The sequence below is a fragment of the Podarcis liolepis genome (genome assembly GCF_965112155.1).
Source record: "Podarcis liolepis genome assembly, chromosome: 2".
In the NCBI taxonomy this organism is placed as follows: domain Eukaryota; kingdom Metazoa; phylum Chordata; class Lepidosauria; order Squamata; family Lacertidae; genus Podarcis; species Podarcis liolepis.
The window spans coordinates 5,131,933-5,147,021 of NC_139555.1; the positions used below are offsets into that span (position 1 = coordinate 5,131,933).

General features: G+C 46.4%; 1 protein-coding gene across 3 annotated transcripts in view; it reads right to left on the reverse strand.

The window, feature by feature from the left end:
- The window catches only part of ESYT1 (extended synaptotagmin 1), a 63,255-nt gene that overhangs the window by 15,824 nt on the left and 32,342 nt on the right, over window positions 1-15,089 (reverse strand). For 2 of the 3 annotated variants that reach the window (XM_083484431.1, XM_083484432.1), the window contains exons 8-22: window positions 14,894-15,017; window positions 14,637-14,813; window positions 14,343-14,425; window positions 13,813-13,861; window positions 13,417-13,506; window positions 12,638-12,730; window positions 11,126-11,197; window positions 10,032-10,118; window positions 9,800-9,949; window positions 8,904-9,056; window positions 7,728-7,904; window positions 5,204-5,286; window positions 3,246-3,294; window positions 3,069-3,158; window positions 829-924 (exon numbers count right to left, since the gene is read on the reverse strand). In XM_083484431.1, the coding sequence (XP_083340557.1) occupies window positions 829-924; window positions 3,069-3,158; window positions 3,246-3,294; window positions 5,204-5,286; window positions 7,728-7,904; window positions 8,904-9,056; window positions 9,800-9,949; window positions 10,032-10,118; window positions 11,126-11,197; window positions 12,638-12,730; window positions 13,417-13,506; window positions 13,813-13,861; window positions 14,343-14,425; window positions 14,637-14,813; window positions 14,894-15,017 (1,573 nt within the window). Of the gene's footprint in view, window positions 1-828; window positions 925-3,068; window positions 3,159-3,245; window positions 3,295-5,203; window positions 5,287-7,727; window positions 7,905-8,903; window positions 9,057-9,799; window positions 9,950-10,031; window positions 10,119-11,125; window positions 11,198-12,637; window positions 12,731-13,416; window positions 13,507-13,812; window positions 13,862-14,342; window positions 14,426-14,636; window positions 14,814-14,893; window positions 15,080-15,089 lie in introns of all 3 variants that reach the window. The other variant, XM_083484433.1, reaches the window with a different exon arrangement.

Here is a 15,089-nt window from a genome sequence, read left to right on the forward strand (position 1 = left end):
GAACTGTGGCAATAGCCTCCCAGCAGCAGCATCACTGTTGCTGACCAGGAGGGGTAGGAAGAGTGAGGAAGAAGAGAGGTCTGGGCTGTGCAGGTGCTCGGGCCAATCCCATCCAGCACTCCCACTGGTAGGGCCACACAACCCCAACCTTGCTTCCTCTGGACAGCAGCATCAGTGCTGCTGCTGCTGCTGCTGGAAGCCCATTGCTGTGGCTCTGCCCCACCGAGTGAGCCATTCCTGGCTTGCTTTTAATTTAATATGAAGTGCAGACTGCAGCAAAAGGGAGAGGGAGGTCTAACTGAACAATTGTAGAAACATTGCTTTAAGTCTGCATTGCTGCATTTAATTTTGCATTATTATACGCTGCTTTCACAGCTGTGAAGTGGTTTATAAATTTGCAAAATAAACTGAAAACCCTGCCCTTCCCAGCCAAGATCCCAGTGAAAATCACCCCGCCAGCACAGCAATGAGACTTAGGCTAAGAAAACACTTCCAGGTGGCGCCCAATGTTTATGGGGGCGTGATTTTAAACCATCTCAACGCACTAGTGCCCCCTGCTTAGTATTAAAAGGGAAAGGGGGACCACAGATGAAGCTATACATTTAACAGGCTGTATAATTAGGCCAGGAGTCTACAGCTGAGCTGGGACTTAGTAAAGGATCCTTAGTTAAGGTCCAATACAATATTCCACATTAGTCCTCTGCTAGACCTGAAGGAGACAGAGCTCTTTAGGATGTCCAAGGAGTGATTGGCAGCTTCCCAGCTCTCTCGGCCTGTGAAAGGAGCTCAGAGCCCCAGAAGGGAGAGGGGATCTGTACTGCCACTCACCGGCAGGTCAGTGGCCCTGTCAAGGAAGACTGACAGCAGGGCGGATGACAGCTCCTCGCTCTTTGGTGTCTGGATCAAGCTATTCACCATCAATACCTGTGAAAAGTGGAACACATTAAGGACTATGCTTAGACACAGCATCCATCAAAACTATGACTGTCACATGATAGTTTGGTAATCTGCACTCATCATGTGAACAATTCATCACAAGATGGCCTTCTTGCATCAAAAAGAGGCAGTTGTCAGCGGGAAGATCCCCGGCAACGGTCACATGAATTGGCCTTGTTCTTGTAACTCTTGTAACTCTGACCCGGCCTTCCCCTCGTGCCTTCCAGATGTTGTTGAACTCCAGCTGCCATTAGCCTCTGTCAGCATGGCCAAGGATGGTGGGAGTTGTAGCCCAAAAACATATGGAGGGCACCAGGTCAGGGAAAACAGCTCTGGCCTGACAGGCAGACCCTTTGAAAACCTACCGCCTGTGGCTGCCCCAAGTTCCCTCTCCCAGCTCTAATATCTTTGGAGCTGGACATACAGTTTCCAAATGTCTGACCTAACAGAAAAGAGTAGTTTCATTTATGCCTCTATGAGGGTACTGGGAGAAAACATGGTTTTGCTTAAGCACAACCACCTCCCTCAAGAAACTAAAAAATCTGCAGGGTAATGCGCCAGATTGATGGGATAGAAAGGACTGACAAAACCCAGGTCCAGGAGGAAGAGACGCTGGATGAAGATTGGATTGTTAATCTTTCTTTTTTATTGTGTTTTATAAAATTGATGAATGTTAGAAAGATGTTGAAACGAAATTATTTGGCTCTAGTAAAAATGTTTAAAGAATTATGTAAGAATATTATGGTCATGAGAAATTGGTAAAAATAAGATTTAAGTTTTAAGTTTTAAGGTTTTCCTAATAAGATAGGATTAAGATAGATTAAGGTAAAGAAATGACAGAATATTACGAAATATGGAAAGGATTTGCTGCGACAATTAACAACTAGGATACAAAAATGGGAGGAGGAGGAGGTCAAAGAAAGAAGGTAATGACAGTGGAGAGTTGAGAATATTGGATTTGTTTTTAAATGTTTGCGACATATTTTTGTTTTTTTTAAAATTGTGTTGTGTTATTTTTTGATCTTGATTTTTATTAATCTGTATTGTCTTTTTTGTTTTTTCTTTCTTTCTTTTCTTCTTTGTTTTCTTTTGCAATTCTAAAACTTTCAATAAATATCTAAAAAAAAAAAAAAAGAAACTCAAAAATCTGTTTTTTGAGGAAGGTGGTTATGCTTAACATAGAGACTGAACAAGTTGCAGGACTCTTTGCTGGTAAGATGGACGGGGCTTCCTGGAGGGACCACGGTCATTCCAGGAAGCCCTGTGAGGCAGGAATCTTGTGCTCAAATAACCCCGAACTGCTATGAGCAAGCGAGAGGCCTTCCTAAAGCCAAAAACAAGCTCTTAAAACATTAGAAAAACCCACGTTCCCTCGCAGTGGCGTGGTCTTTACTGACAAGGCTTTCTGAAGTGACCACGAGACATGGCATGCTCTCATGGTCACTCCAGAAGGCCCTGAAAGGAACCTCGTGTTCCCAAGGTAAGCGCACGCATCCTGCCCTGTCCCTCAGTTGTTATTATTTTGCAAAGTCCTCCTACTACTTGTGCAAGAAGTAAAAAGAGTACTTCTTTCACTGGGAGTGAAGCATTCTTTGAAAAACTAGCAGCGCTCAGACTCAGTGTTAGTTCCTCTAGAGCGGGCAATCTGAGGAGCAGCTCTCCTTTCAGAGTGGAGTAGCCTAACCTTAGTTTGAAAGCCTTTGGGGAGGACTTGTGCTTTGCTTTTAATGCTTGTATAGTTTTAACTACTATACAGTTATAATAGGTTAAGAATATAGAGTAAAGATAAATGAAAAAGGGTAAGGATTTGCTGAAAGGATTTAATAAACGGGAATACAAAAAGGGGAGGTGTGAGGAGGTCAAGGAAATAAGCAAATGAACCTAAAGATATTGAAAAATGGATTATTTCTCCCCCCCTTTTTTCTACTTTTTTAAATGTCTGTTTTTTTCTGTATTTTTTATCATACTGTTTTTCTTTTGTGTAAAATCTCAATAAACATTTTATAAAAAATAATAAAAAATAATGCTTGTATAGTTTTTAGTAGTGTTAAGCTGCCCTAGAGGCTAACAACCCCAACCTCCACCCCTATGGGGCAGTTCTCTCAATGCTCCTCCCTCCTCTCTCCAATTACCTGCTCCAGCTCAGCAGCACTGGGCGTGGGCGGCAAGCACTCCAGCTTCACATGGAGCCGTCCTGACTTCACATCCTCTAGGGGGAGCCACTGAAACCAAGAGCAGGGGGTAAGACCAGCACAGCTGCTGCACATCTCCTGCCCGCCCTCCCAGTGCCATTGGTACCACTGACTTACCTCGTCAACAAACTTTTGGCTTAGCACTCGTCTCAGAGGGATCTTACACCTGAAAGGGGATGGAGGAGGAAGAGGTGAGTGAGAAGGACAAATGGCTTTCTTTCTGTCACAGGTTCTACTAAACTGAATTAACACCATGATCCAGGTGACACGAAGCACAGGGCATGGTCCTAGTTTGCAATCCATGCACAGGTTACTAGGAGTTACTAAACGTCGACAGAAGGTGTAAACTTGCAGTCTGGTAACATGGATCACTGCCTTGTCGTGGCGAAGGGGCTTGAATAACTCAGAGAAGCTATGAGCTATGCTGTGCAGGGCAACCCAAGACGGCCAAGTCATAGTGGAGAGTTTCGACTAAATGTGATCCACCTGGAGCAGGAACCGGCAAGCCACTCCAGTATCCCTGCCAAGAAAACTCCATGGACAAAAGAAGACAGGTGTGCCTGGTGTGCTCTGGTCAATGGGGTCACAAAGAGTCGGACACAACTAAACGACTAAACAACAACAACAACATAGGAAACTGCCTTAAATTGAGCGAGACAATTGCTCCATATACTGTTTAGCTGCAGCTCTCCAAGATTTCACGCAGCCTGCCCTGATTCACAGGCCCAAAGGTGGGCCAGTGAGAGTGGTTTGATGCAGGGATGCGAAAGAAGGATGTAAAAAATGCCAGAGTGTTCAATTCTAGTGATTTCTTGGAAACATAAACTTACAACCCAGTCTGCAAAGCTTCACATTCAGAGCCCTGGGTCCTCCAATTCTAGTATGGTGTGGAGGGCAGGCCCTTATTTCAGTCAAAACACTCTGGAACTTAGTTCCAGAACCTTCCTTGAGGCAGACCCTGGACGGACTGGGAGTTGGTGCTGCGCGCGTTTTCAGCGCTTTTTAAGGTTGTCGGTGCAGCACGTGTTTTCAGCAGCTCCCTAGAAAAAACTCAACCACCTTGGCGCCCCCTAAAAATGAGCCCAGATCCACTGGGAGTGGGAGCTATGGAGATATCTAGGCTCCTACCATGAATGTTCAGCTTTCATTAAGAAAACGAAGTCTAGTTGTTAAGCTAATGAAGACACAAAGACAAATGTAGAGGCAGTATTCTACCCAATGTCCGTGTAAGAAACAAAATCCACTCCCAATTAATGCCAATGCATAAAGATGATTGAAAAGCAGCTGTATTTCACCTATAAAGCTGTAAATTCAGTGCTGCCCCGCAAGACGAATGCCTCGCAAGACGGAAAACTTGCTAGACGAAAGAGTTTTCCGTTTTGGAGGTGCTTTGCAAAACGAATCTCCTATGGGCTTGCTTCGCAAGATGAAAATGTCTTGCGAGTTCCTGCGGTTTTTCCCCCCTCCCCCCCTTTTCTAAGCCGCTAAGCCACTTATCAGCTGATCCGATAAGCAGATAAGCCTCTAAAAGCCGCTAATAGCGCTAATCCGCTAATGGGCTTGCTTCGCAAGACGAAAAAACCGCTAGACGAAGAGAATCACAGAACGGATTATTTTCGTCTTGCGAGGCACCACTGTTAATAAATAACTATGGCTGCATCCAGATGGGGTCTTAATATTGCAAAGGAATGGTTCACATTTTGAAAGCAAGTCATTGGCAACGTTTTTCTTAAATTTTCTGAGGAAAGTATAAATCAAGATTGGCACATTGATGCCAATGACATCATGTGGATGCTGCAAAAAAACCTCTGAATGCACAAAGAGCACCAATTGCACAACAAACACCCATCTGGAAGCACCCTTAAATGCCTTGACTTTAGGTGTTTTCTGCTTCACTCTGATTTACTAGGGCTCACCAGTATAAATTCTGTGGCTGTGGGATTGAAGACATCTATAGGAAGGGAGGGGAGTGCTTTCCTCCCTCCTCCCATGTCACGGGGTACTCGGGCAACTCAAAGGAAGAGAGGTGAGCGTGTTTCTGGCTTGTACAATTTTTCATTTTGCTCCAGACTTACCTTCCCAGGAAGTCATCCTTGTCAACATCTTTGTCATATAAATCAAACTCCACGTCCTGCCCTGGGACGTTACTCACAATGACCTGGAGGATATAGCAAAGTGGGTCACCATACAGAGTCACACAAACCAGAAGCAGCACACATTCAGGGATCAACTTTAGTAGATTAAGAGTGAAAGCCAAGGTTTGTTCTGATCTTGGCTCTGGAAAGCAAACACACTCATTAGGCCAGCAATGGAAGGTGGCGGGGGGGGGGGGAGACCTGGTTTCCTGGATTCTGTCCCCTACCTCTTCAAAAGGGCCTAGGTAGGCTTTCATGTTTGGCCAAATAATTGGTTAGATTAGCCAATCAAACATTGGACAGCACTATGATGTGAATTAAAATTAAAATTAAAAAAGACCAGACAGCAGATTTTTTATGAATATTTCTAAACCATAGCTTTTATGTCCTCAAAGATGGGCCAAGTTTGTGAAACTAGGTTCATACCTGGAGAGGCTGGGTGTTAACCGAGAGTGAGAGTGAGCAATGCTTTATTGATCTGTTGCCTATTTTATCTTGCTGTTTTTTTTGGAGACAATTCTCTGCTGACATCTATCTTAGACTTCTTGGCAATGGGTGTCTGTGCATGATTCAGTAAATGAATGTGTTGTATTGTGTGTGTGTATAAATAACATTTTAAGATTCCTGGTGACAGATCTATATCCTCTAGGGAGCAAAAGATGAAGGGCATATATTTGGGACTATTGGTTTCTATCTTTGGCTCCAGCAGGAAGTGGGATTTGGCAGGAATTCATACAGAAGCTCAATGCAAAAATATTTCACTTCAGGCTCCCATTGGCACATTGCAGATGGAAGCTGAGTGCATATCGCTGAAGACATATCCAAGTTGATCTTTCAGATGATTTTATTATTTTGGAAGAGGGAGCTGAGAGACAAGACACATTCCTGTACAATGTACCCTTTAGATGGTATGACATTTCTGAATATTTTTGGTCTTAGTGGCATTTATACAGCACTGAGAATCCTCTATGGTAAGCTGAGATTGAAACATTGCATTTAGGTTTTATGGCCTTCCATTCTGGGGCCGTTTGTGCGTCCAAATACTCCACCCAGCTGTGAGTGAGCACCGCCTGTTGATGTGGAAACTTCTATATGTAAAGAACTTCCAAGTATGTAATAATAATAATAATAATAACAACAACAACAATAATAATTTATTATTTGTACCCCACCCATCTGGCTGGGTTTCCCCAGCCACTCTGGGTGGCTTCCATAGAAACCAAAAATACAGTAAAATATCACAGATTAAAAACTTCCCTGAACAGGGCTGCCTTAAGATGTCTTCTAAATGTCAGGTAGTTATTTATCGCTTTGACATCTGATGGGAGGGCGTTCCACAGGGCGGGCGCCACTACCGAGAAGGCCCTCTGCCTGGTTCCCTGTAGCTTTGCTTCTCGCAATGAGGGAACTGCCAGAAGGCCCTCGGCGCTGGACCTCAGCATCCAGGCAGAACAATGGGGGTGGAGACGCTCCGTCAGGGATACTGGGCCGAGGCCGTTTAGGGCTTTAAAGGTCAACACCAGCACTTTGAATTGTGCTCGGAAACGTACTGGGAGCCAATGTAGGTCTTTCAAGACCGGTGTTATATGGTCTCGGCGGCCGCCCCCAGTCACCAGTCTAGCTGCCGCATTCTGGATTAGTTGTAGTTTCCGAGTCGCCTTCAAAGGTAGCCCCACGTAGAGCGCATTGCAGTAGTCCAAGCGGGAGATAACCAGAGCATGCACCACTCTGGCGAGACAGTCCGCGGGCAGGTAGGGTCTCAGCCTGCGTACCAGGTGGAGTTGGTAGACAGCTGCCCTGGATACAGAATTGACCTGTGCCTCCATGGACAGCTGTGAGTCCAAAATGACTCCCAGGCTGCGCACCTGGTCCTTCAGGGGCACAGTTACCCCATTCAGGACCAGGGAGTCCTCCACACCAGCCCGCCCCGTCCCCCCAAAACAGTACTTCTGTCTTGTCAGGATTCAACTTCAATCCATTAGCCGCCATCCATGTAATTACTAGGCAGAAGTAAAAAATGCTGAAACTGACTGACAGACGCTCTAGACAGGGGTTGGGAGTCTAGATGCTGGTAGACTCCACCTCCATCATCCCTGACCATACTGGCTGGGGCTGATGGGAGTTGGAATCCAACCACCTCTATACAGCCATAGGTTCGCCATCCTTGCTCTGTACAGAACCAAAGTAAAAACCTGAACAGGCTTCATTTGGGTTTTCTACAATTTGCGTTATACTGTAGTTATTCTCAGGTGTGTGTCCAAATCAGAAATATGCAATGCTCTGTTGTGTGCTTTCCTTTCGTCCATCTGATTGCAAGGAAGACATGTATCAGTTCTGTTCCAATTAAAATAATCTGACTCTGTTGCAGAACAATTCCCCATTAAACCCACACTCCACCACCACCACCAGCCAAGGCCGGAAGGTCCAGCAGATCCAAGCTTGACATGTCTGCGTGCATTCTCACCTCATAGATCTCGCTCCAACGGGGGTTGAGATCCTCTTTGATGACACGGCTTCGGAACTTCTGGCCCCCCAAGCGCACTTTGACATAAGGGTCTGATTTGCCCTTGATCATCCCCCCCATGAAGTTATCCTTGGCAATCAGATTCTCAGCTTCCAGCAGGTGAATGCGAATCACACTCTGAGGGGAAGATGAGAGAAAAAGAAGAAGAACTTGCCTGAGGGAACGGCAGTCATCATCCTACAAAGCAACAGGTCTCTTATCTCGCTTTTCTGGGGTCCCCAAACCATCCTAGGTTTTTACGAGAGCAACACAATAATTTTCATCACAGTAACTGAACGAGGCAGAAATCAACTAAGATTAGAAGTTGGAGCACCTACCTTCTGTAATACCATTATTTTTGCTAAAAAAATTCCTTCCAGTAGCACCTTAAAGACCAACTAAGTTAGTTCTTGGTATGAGCTTTCGTGTGCATGCACACTTCTTCAGATACACTGAAACAGAAGTTGCCAGATCCTTCTATATAGTGAGAAGGTGGGGAGGGGTATTACTCAGAAGGGTGGTGGGAATGGGTGATTGGCAGATAGCTGAGATGAGCCTGTTGACGACTCTTAACGACTGCAATAGGTCTTACAGGAAAAGGCAAGGGGTGAGAAGGTGAAAAATGGCTTAGTCATGTATAATGAGATAAGAATCCAAGAATCCTTATAATGAGATAAGAATATTTTTGCTGTAATCAATTAAAATTTCATCAAAACTCAAAAAAGCCAAGCTAAATATGAAGGGGGAAATCCATATTTATGCAATTTATGTTAAAATCTTTCATATCTTTAAAATATATAAATAAAGAACATAAAACTGGTGATTCAGAAGGGTCCTTCAACTTTGTACTGTTATTTTTACTGAAAGAAGCGGAACTGTTAACTGATGAGACTGTCTATAGCATTATTATTCAGCACCATTGTTTGTGACTGGTTTCTTTGTTTTAGATATTTCTGTCTGCTCCTGCTGTTTTTATGAACTTTTCTGTAGTTTGTTATTCTTCTGTGGTTTTATATATAACCCATCCTGGGATCGTAAAATCAATGAAGGGCAGGATGGACATATATAAATACATACATTACATCATTTCCTGCTGCTGCTCAGGAAACATCAACTCTCTCAAGGAGACGACCTTACCTCAGTGCCAAACTCAGCATCGGGGCTGGCCTTGGCGGGGCGAGGAGGCCTGTCAACACTGCTTCCAACATAAGTACCCTCAGTGACATTCAGATTCCCTGGGGGGCATGGCCGGGTGTTGAGGCAAACTTCAGGGGCATCCAGATACAAGATCTACAGAAATATTGGCATACAGGGAAGCATGAGGTTAGGAAGCAAAGTCAAAATAGTTAGGAAGCATCGGCCTGTTGAAGGAAGAGGACAAAACGTAACTGCAGGGCCAGATAACAAACACTGGCATGTTTGACTGACTCTGGATAATCAGTGAAGAAGGGGAACGGATAGCTCAGGGCAAGGAACCCTCTCTCAAACAGCTGGTTTTCAAAAAAGAAAATGCAGCTGGAGATTCACTCATAGATCTCCAAAGTTTTGCCTTTAGACTCCACTTGTGTTTAATGCTCAATGCTTAGTAGCCCCATGCTATATTCCGGGTCCTTTCTTCACTCCTTTGTGGCCCTGTATCACATGTCCGTAAGGCAGGGGTGGTGGACTTCCATCCTTGCCCTGGCTGATGGGAGTTGAACTACATCTGGAGGGCCACAGATTCCCCATCCATGGTTCCATCTTGGGGAGAAGGGAAGGAGACAAAAAAAATCCAACTAAGAGTAACAGCCATTCAGAAAGCCACCTGGCCTCTACCCGCAATCAAAATAGGCAGCTCATACATTCTGTAGAGTATATCTTTCCCTTCCTCACTCTTGAAAAAGAAGCTCAAAATGCTGTTTGTTTTGTTGCATTTTTAAATAAAGAACATTGAGCAGTAATTGTTGAGCTGGCATGGAAGGGTGAATAGGTGAATCATCATCATCATCAGAGATGCAATAAGTCTTTAAGTCCGCAATCGTCAAGTGTTTTACCCGCATAACGAGTTTCATGTAGATGCGGCTGTTGAGTCCAGAGTTCTCCAGTTGGAACCATTGGTCAAGAACCAGATTGTCGGCACTCAAAAGACGGGACAGATGGATCGTGAGGGAGCCCAGGGTGGTCTGGCGGTTGTCGTCTTTGACCTGCCGGAGGGTGAAAACAGCTTTTGCATTTCTGTGCAGGCAGAACTATGGGAAGCATTTTGGGAAAGGTGGGGGAGCCTACCTGTATATCAATGTCCTGAGTGGTTGGGTCTTGCAAGAAGAAACGGAAGGCATCATCCCAGACAGGAGAAGACGTGTTATAGACAACCTGGCGGTGTGAGGGGGAGAATGACAGTGAAGAGGTAAGAAACAGAAACAGCACCCATTTCTGTGGAACATCAATCATTCAAGCAGAAGACTTCCTGAAGCTGCTACACTCAAAAGAAGAGGAAGGAGCAGCCATGAGCCATGTCCTGACCCAACTCCACCAGAGAAGCCCTTCAGTAAGCAGCTGTCAATTAAAGTGCTGGACTGGGTAATGGGGGATCAGGGCTCCGATCCCCTCTGAGGCATGGAGCTTCCTGGGTAACACTTTCTCTCAGTCTAACCCTGCTCACAGGGTTGTTGTGGGGATAAAATGCAGAGGGGGCAGGGGAGACAAGGTGGGAAATAAACACAATAAAGAAATAAGTATCTTAGGTAAAGGTAAAGGGACCCCTGACCGTTAGGTCCAGTCGCAGATGACTCTGGGGTTGCGGCGCTCATCTTGCTTTACTGGCTGAAGGACCCAGTGTACAGCTTCCGGGTCACGGGGCCAGCATGACTAAGCCGCTTCTGGCGAACCAAAGCAGCACACAGAAACGCCGTTTACCTTCCCGCCGGAGCGGTACCTATTTATCTACTTGCACTTTAACGTGCTTTCGAACTGCTAGGTTGGCAGGAGCAGGAACCGAGCAACGGGAGCTCACCCCGTTACGGGGATTCAAACCGCCGACCTTCTGATCAGCAAGTCCTAGGCTCTGTGGTTTAACCCACAGCACCACCTGCGTCCCAATAAGTGTCTCACTTGTTATTAATTAGTAAGTGGAGGTTATAGCCAGAACCCCCCTGCACCATCCATCCTGGCCTGTGATACAGTGCACAAAGCAACAAGACCTGGATTATGATGGGATGTTACCAAACTGAGAGAAGGGGAGCTAAAACCTGCCAGGTACCTTAAGCTTGCCACCTCCGTTGTGACTGTTGCATGCACCCCATCATCAGCACCCCAAGTGGTTACCCCTGGAGGTGTCCAATGAGCAATAACTAAGAGACAAGAATGAATTAAGCCCTTACCTTGCTCTCACAGGTGACATCTTGAACGGAGAGCTGTACCATGGGGTTGGGCTCCTTACTGGCCTTCTTCAGCTACGTACACGATGAGGTGAGAGAAATGATGGACACAGAACTTATCCATGAACTGTACCGCCCTTAACAGGTTTGTTGTTGTTTAGTCGTTTAGCCGTGTCCGACTCTTCGTGACCCCATGGACCAGAGCACGCCAGGCACTCAGGTTTATCCCAACATATCTAAGAGGCCCCACTCTTTCCTTCTTGGCCTAAGATGAGGCTCAATGAAACATCCAATTCCTTGGTTAAATTGTGCCAGGTGGCGACAGGGAACCCATTGCCCGCTCCCCATGTTGCTGGACTATACACTCCATCATGGTGCCATGCTGGCTGGCGCTCATAGGAACTGGTGTCCAACACCTCAAGGGTTGCAGAGTAAGAGCTGAAGGGCCACCAGCTCCAGCTTCACCCTCTTGCGTGAACTGACAAACAAGCAAAGGGCTCTTTCACCTTCACAGCATCAGCAAAACAAGTTAGTTTGGCAAAGCCCTTCCCTTCCTTCATTCACTCTGAGACAGAAAGGGCTCCTTATTGCCTCTCCCACATGAACAGAAACACAGGCTCTGTCACGAGTTCTTCCCTTACGAAGCTTGGCTGCTGATTTCTGAGCTCCAGTAAATGGAAGTGAACAGCACTGCTGTGTAACAAGGGGTAGTCTCTGCCAAAGCCTCTACTGCTACTTATCCTGGGGAGGAGGGTTATTTTAAAGAGCTAGTTGCCCATGTCTCAGCTTGCATGGAAGTGCCACTTTGCACCTTCTAGGCCACCAGGTGTGAACCTACCTGTTGTTATTCTGGTGCTGCCTAATAAGAAGCCCCTAAAAACTGCCATCAGTTTATGAAGCTGGACAGCAAGAGCACACAGAAGCACATTTTGGGTGGCCCCCTTACAATTATGCCATGCTATTTGCCAAATCCCAAATACTGTATCTAAAAGCAGGTTAAATAGGGCTGCCAAGGAACTGGAGACTTGGGACTCCTTCTCTTAAGTGTAAGGTGGCTTACAATTTAATAAACAACAAGCTCCCACTTTTGTTGAAGGGAAAGGGCCATCTTTAATATTTTCTTCTTCATCAAATTTGGGAATGTGTGGAGTCTTTTCTTTAGCTGTGCACGGAGTTGGGAGGTGGGAAAAACCTATTAATACAGGAAAGTGCTAGCATTTTCAACATCTATTATTTGGAACAGGGAATGGGAATCTGTGGCCCTTCAGATGTTGCTGGACTACAACTCCCATCATTCCTGACTATGGGAGCTGGAGTCCAACAATGAAGCACCAATGGTTCCTCATTCCTGATCAAGAAGAATATTCCAATACTTGTTTTAAACACCCCACCCCACTTATATCTGTTTTGGGATATGACAAAGTAAGACATTTAAACACACAACCTATCCACCCCAACCAGACCCAGCTAGAAGAGATCAGGAAGCCTGTATCATCAAGGTTTCTGACTACTCACTGGGAGCTCCTGTGCCCTGTCAAGATAGACAACCAAGATGGCTGCTGATGGTGGTTCTGGTTTGGAGGAGATAGTTTTGTTCCACTGGAGAACCTTTAAACGGCACACAAGAAGCAAAACAAACATAAAGTTTCTTCCCAAGATACCTTGCTGTCTTCCACCTTGAAGGACATCTCCCCCCACGCCACCCCAAAAAAACAAACAAACTGGGGAGACACAAACAATGGGAGACACAGATTTCTCCAAAGGATATCTTTTTATTTCCATCTCTCTTTTACTGATTTGTTCATCTGAGCCCAGACCACACAAGAGGTCCAAGTATTGATTCTGCCCCTAGGTCTTCCAAGCCAGTTTCCCACAGAATCCGACTTGCCTCATGGAAACAGAACCAGGAGTCCTGATTTCCCTGCTGTAGTTACGATATGACTTGGGAGTCTGAATTTGGAATCCTCCACCCAGGGTCACTGTCCACTCCTCACATATTGCTCATTTCTGAGGAAACTCTTCTTCAAGGAAATACCTCATAGAAAAAATGGGGGGGGGGGCTCTAGACTTGCTCAACCAACCCCAAGCATCCCCCATTTTAAAAGGGTTCAGGATTAAAGGGGGTAGGGAGAACTTTTCCTGAGACCTTGGAAAGCTGCTGCCAATCAGAATAGACAATACTGGGCATCTTCCTGCTTTTTTCAGAAAAGCATCAACTCAGGCCCAGCCAACTCCAGACACATCCCCTGAGCTGAATTGGCCTCCAGGTCAAATTAGATGAAGGTTACACTCACCTGTTCCAGCTTAGAGATATCTGACATGAGGGTGTGCCACTCCAGGCGCAGGAGCACACGAGCCCGGCCACCATCTTGCAGAGGGAACCACTGCCAGGTGGGAGAAAGAGGGAGAGGATTAGGAGCACAGGGACAGACTTTGAGTCTGAGGTACCATCACACTTACAGCCAATGGACTCTTCCCTCTAACTATATTGCCCAGATCTACATGATATGGCCCCCTCTGCCCCCCTCCCTCTGTCCCACCATTCTTCTCATGAGAGACTTCAACACCACCTGTTTACCAATCTATGATGAAACACCATTCTTCCCCACAGATCAGATATCAAACTCAAAGGCTATCCTGTTGTCTGGCACCATGTATGAAACCAGCACTGTCCCCCCTTCTGCGCTCACCTCCTCTAGCACACGAGCCTTGAACACCTCTCCAAAGTCCAGTTTCATCCTGAGGAAGAAAAGAAGGTGGTAACATTTGCATAAGTGCTGTCTCCTCGCTTTCAAGCCCAAGGTGCAGCACATCAAGTGACCCTTGTCCATAGAGATCCCATCTCCCGTCATGAAGAAGAGAAGAAGAGTTTGGATTTGATATCCCACTTTATCACTACCCGAAGGAGTCTCAGAGCAGCTAACATTCTCCTTTCCCTTCCTCCCCCATAACAAACACTCTGTGAAGTCAGTGGGGCTGAGAGACTTCAGAGAAGTGTGACTGGCCCAAGGTCACCCAGCAGCTGCATGTGGAGGAGCGGAGACACAAACCCGGTTCCCCAGATTACAAGTCTACCGCTCTTAACCACTACACCACACTGGCTCTCCAATTTCCAGAGCTGGAGATGAAACCAATGACTCTGGAGCCTGAACTGGCTCTGCCTAACTCTTTAGCCTCCAAGTCTAATAGAGCTGGAAACAGAGCCCAGCCAGCCTCTCACCTGCCCAAGAAGTCATCCTGATCGGGGTCCTTGTCAAACAGCTCCACCTCCAGTTCCTGCCCCGGTACCTCGTGTACAATGAACTGTGGGGATAGTGAGGTGGGGGGTCAGAGCAGACACCACCTATTGTGCAGGCCGGAGGGGCCCTCTTCAGACAGAGAAAGGAAAGGAATGACAGTTGTGTTGCGTGAAGAGGACAAGCTAAGCCAAGGAGGGAGGATAGAAAGAAAGGGGGCTGAGCGTCCCCCTAAAGGTTTGCACTCAATTTTGCCACCTCAGCTGGCAGCCAATTACCTCATACATCTCATTCCACTTTGGGTTGAGGTCTTCATCAATGACTTTGCTGGTGAAGACCTGGGTTCCCACACGCACAACGGCGTATGGGTCTGACTTGCCCTCAATCATCCCTTTGATGTACTTATCCTTGGACTGCAGGTCCTTGGCCTCCCTCAGAAAGACACGGACGACACCCTGCAGGGGAGAGGCATGCGTCAGGCGCAGGGCTCTGGCCCACTCACAAGGATAACCCCCTCCCCCAGGCCCTGCCTTACCCTGGGAATCGGGGAGCGTAGCTGAGCTGCTTCGTGGAGATCGGGGACCAGTGGAATGAGCAGGCGGTTGGGGAGAACCAAGAAAGTGGCAATGGAGTCCATGATCATGGTGTCAGACAATGAGCTGCAGAGAAAAGCCTTCTGTTTTAATGCAGTATACACCACCCTGCCTCTTGCCCATCGCCACTGTGGAGAC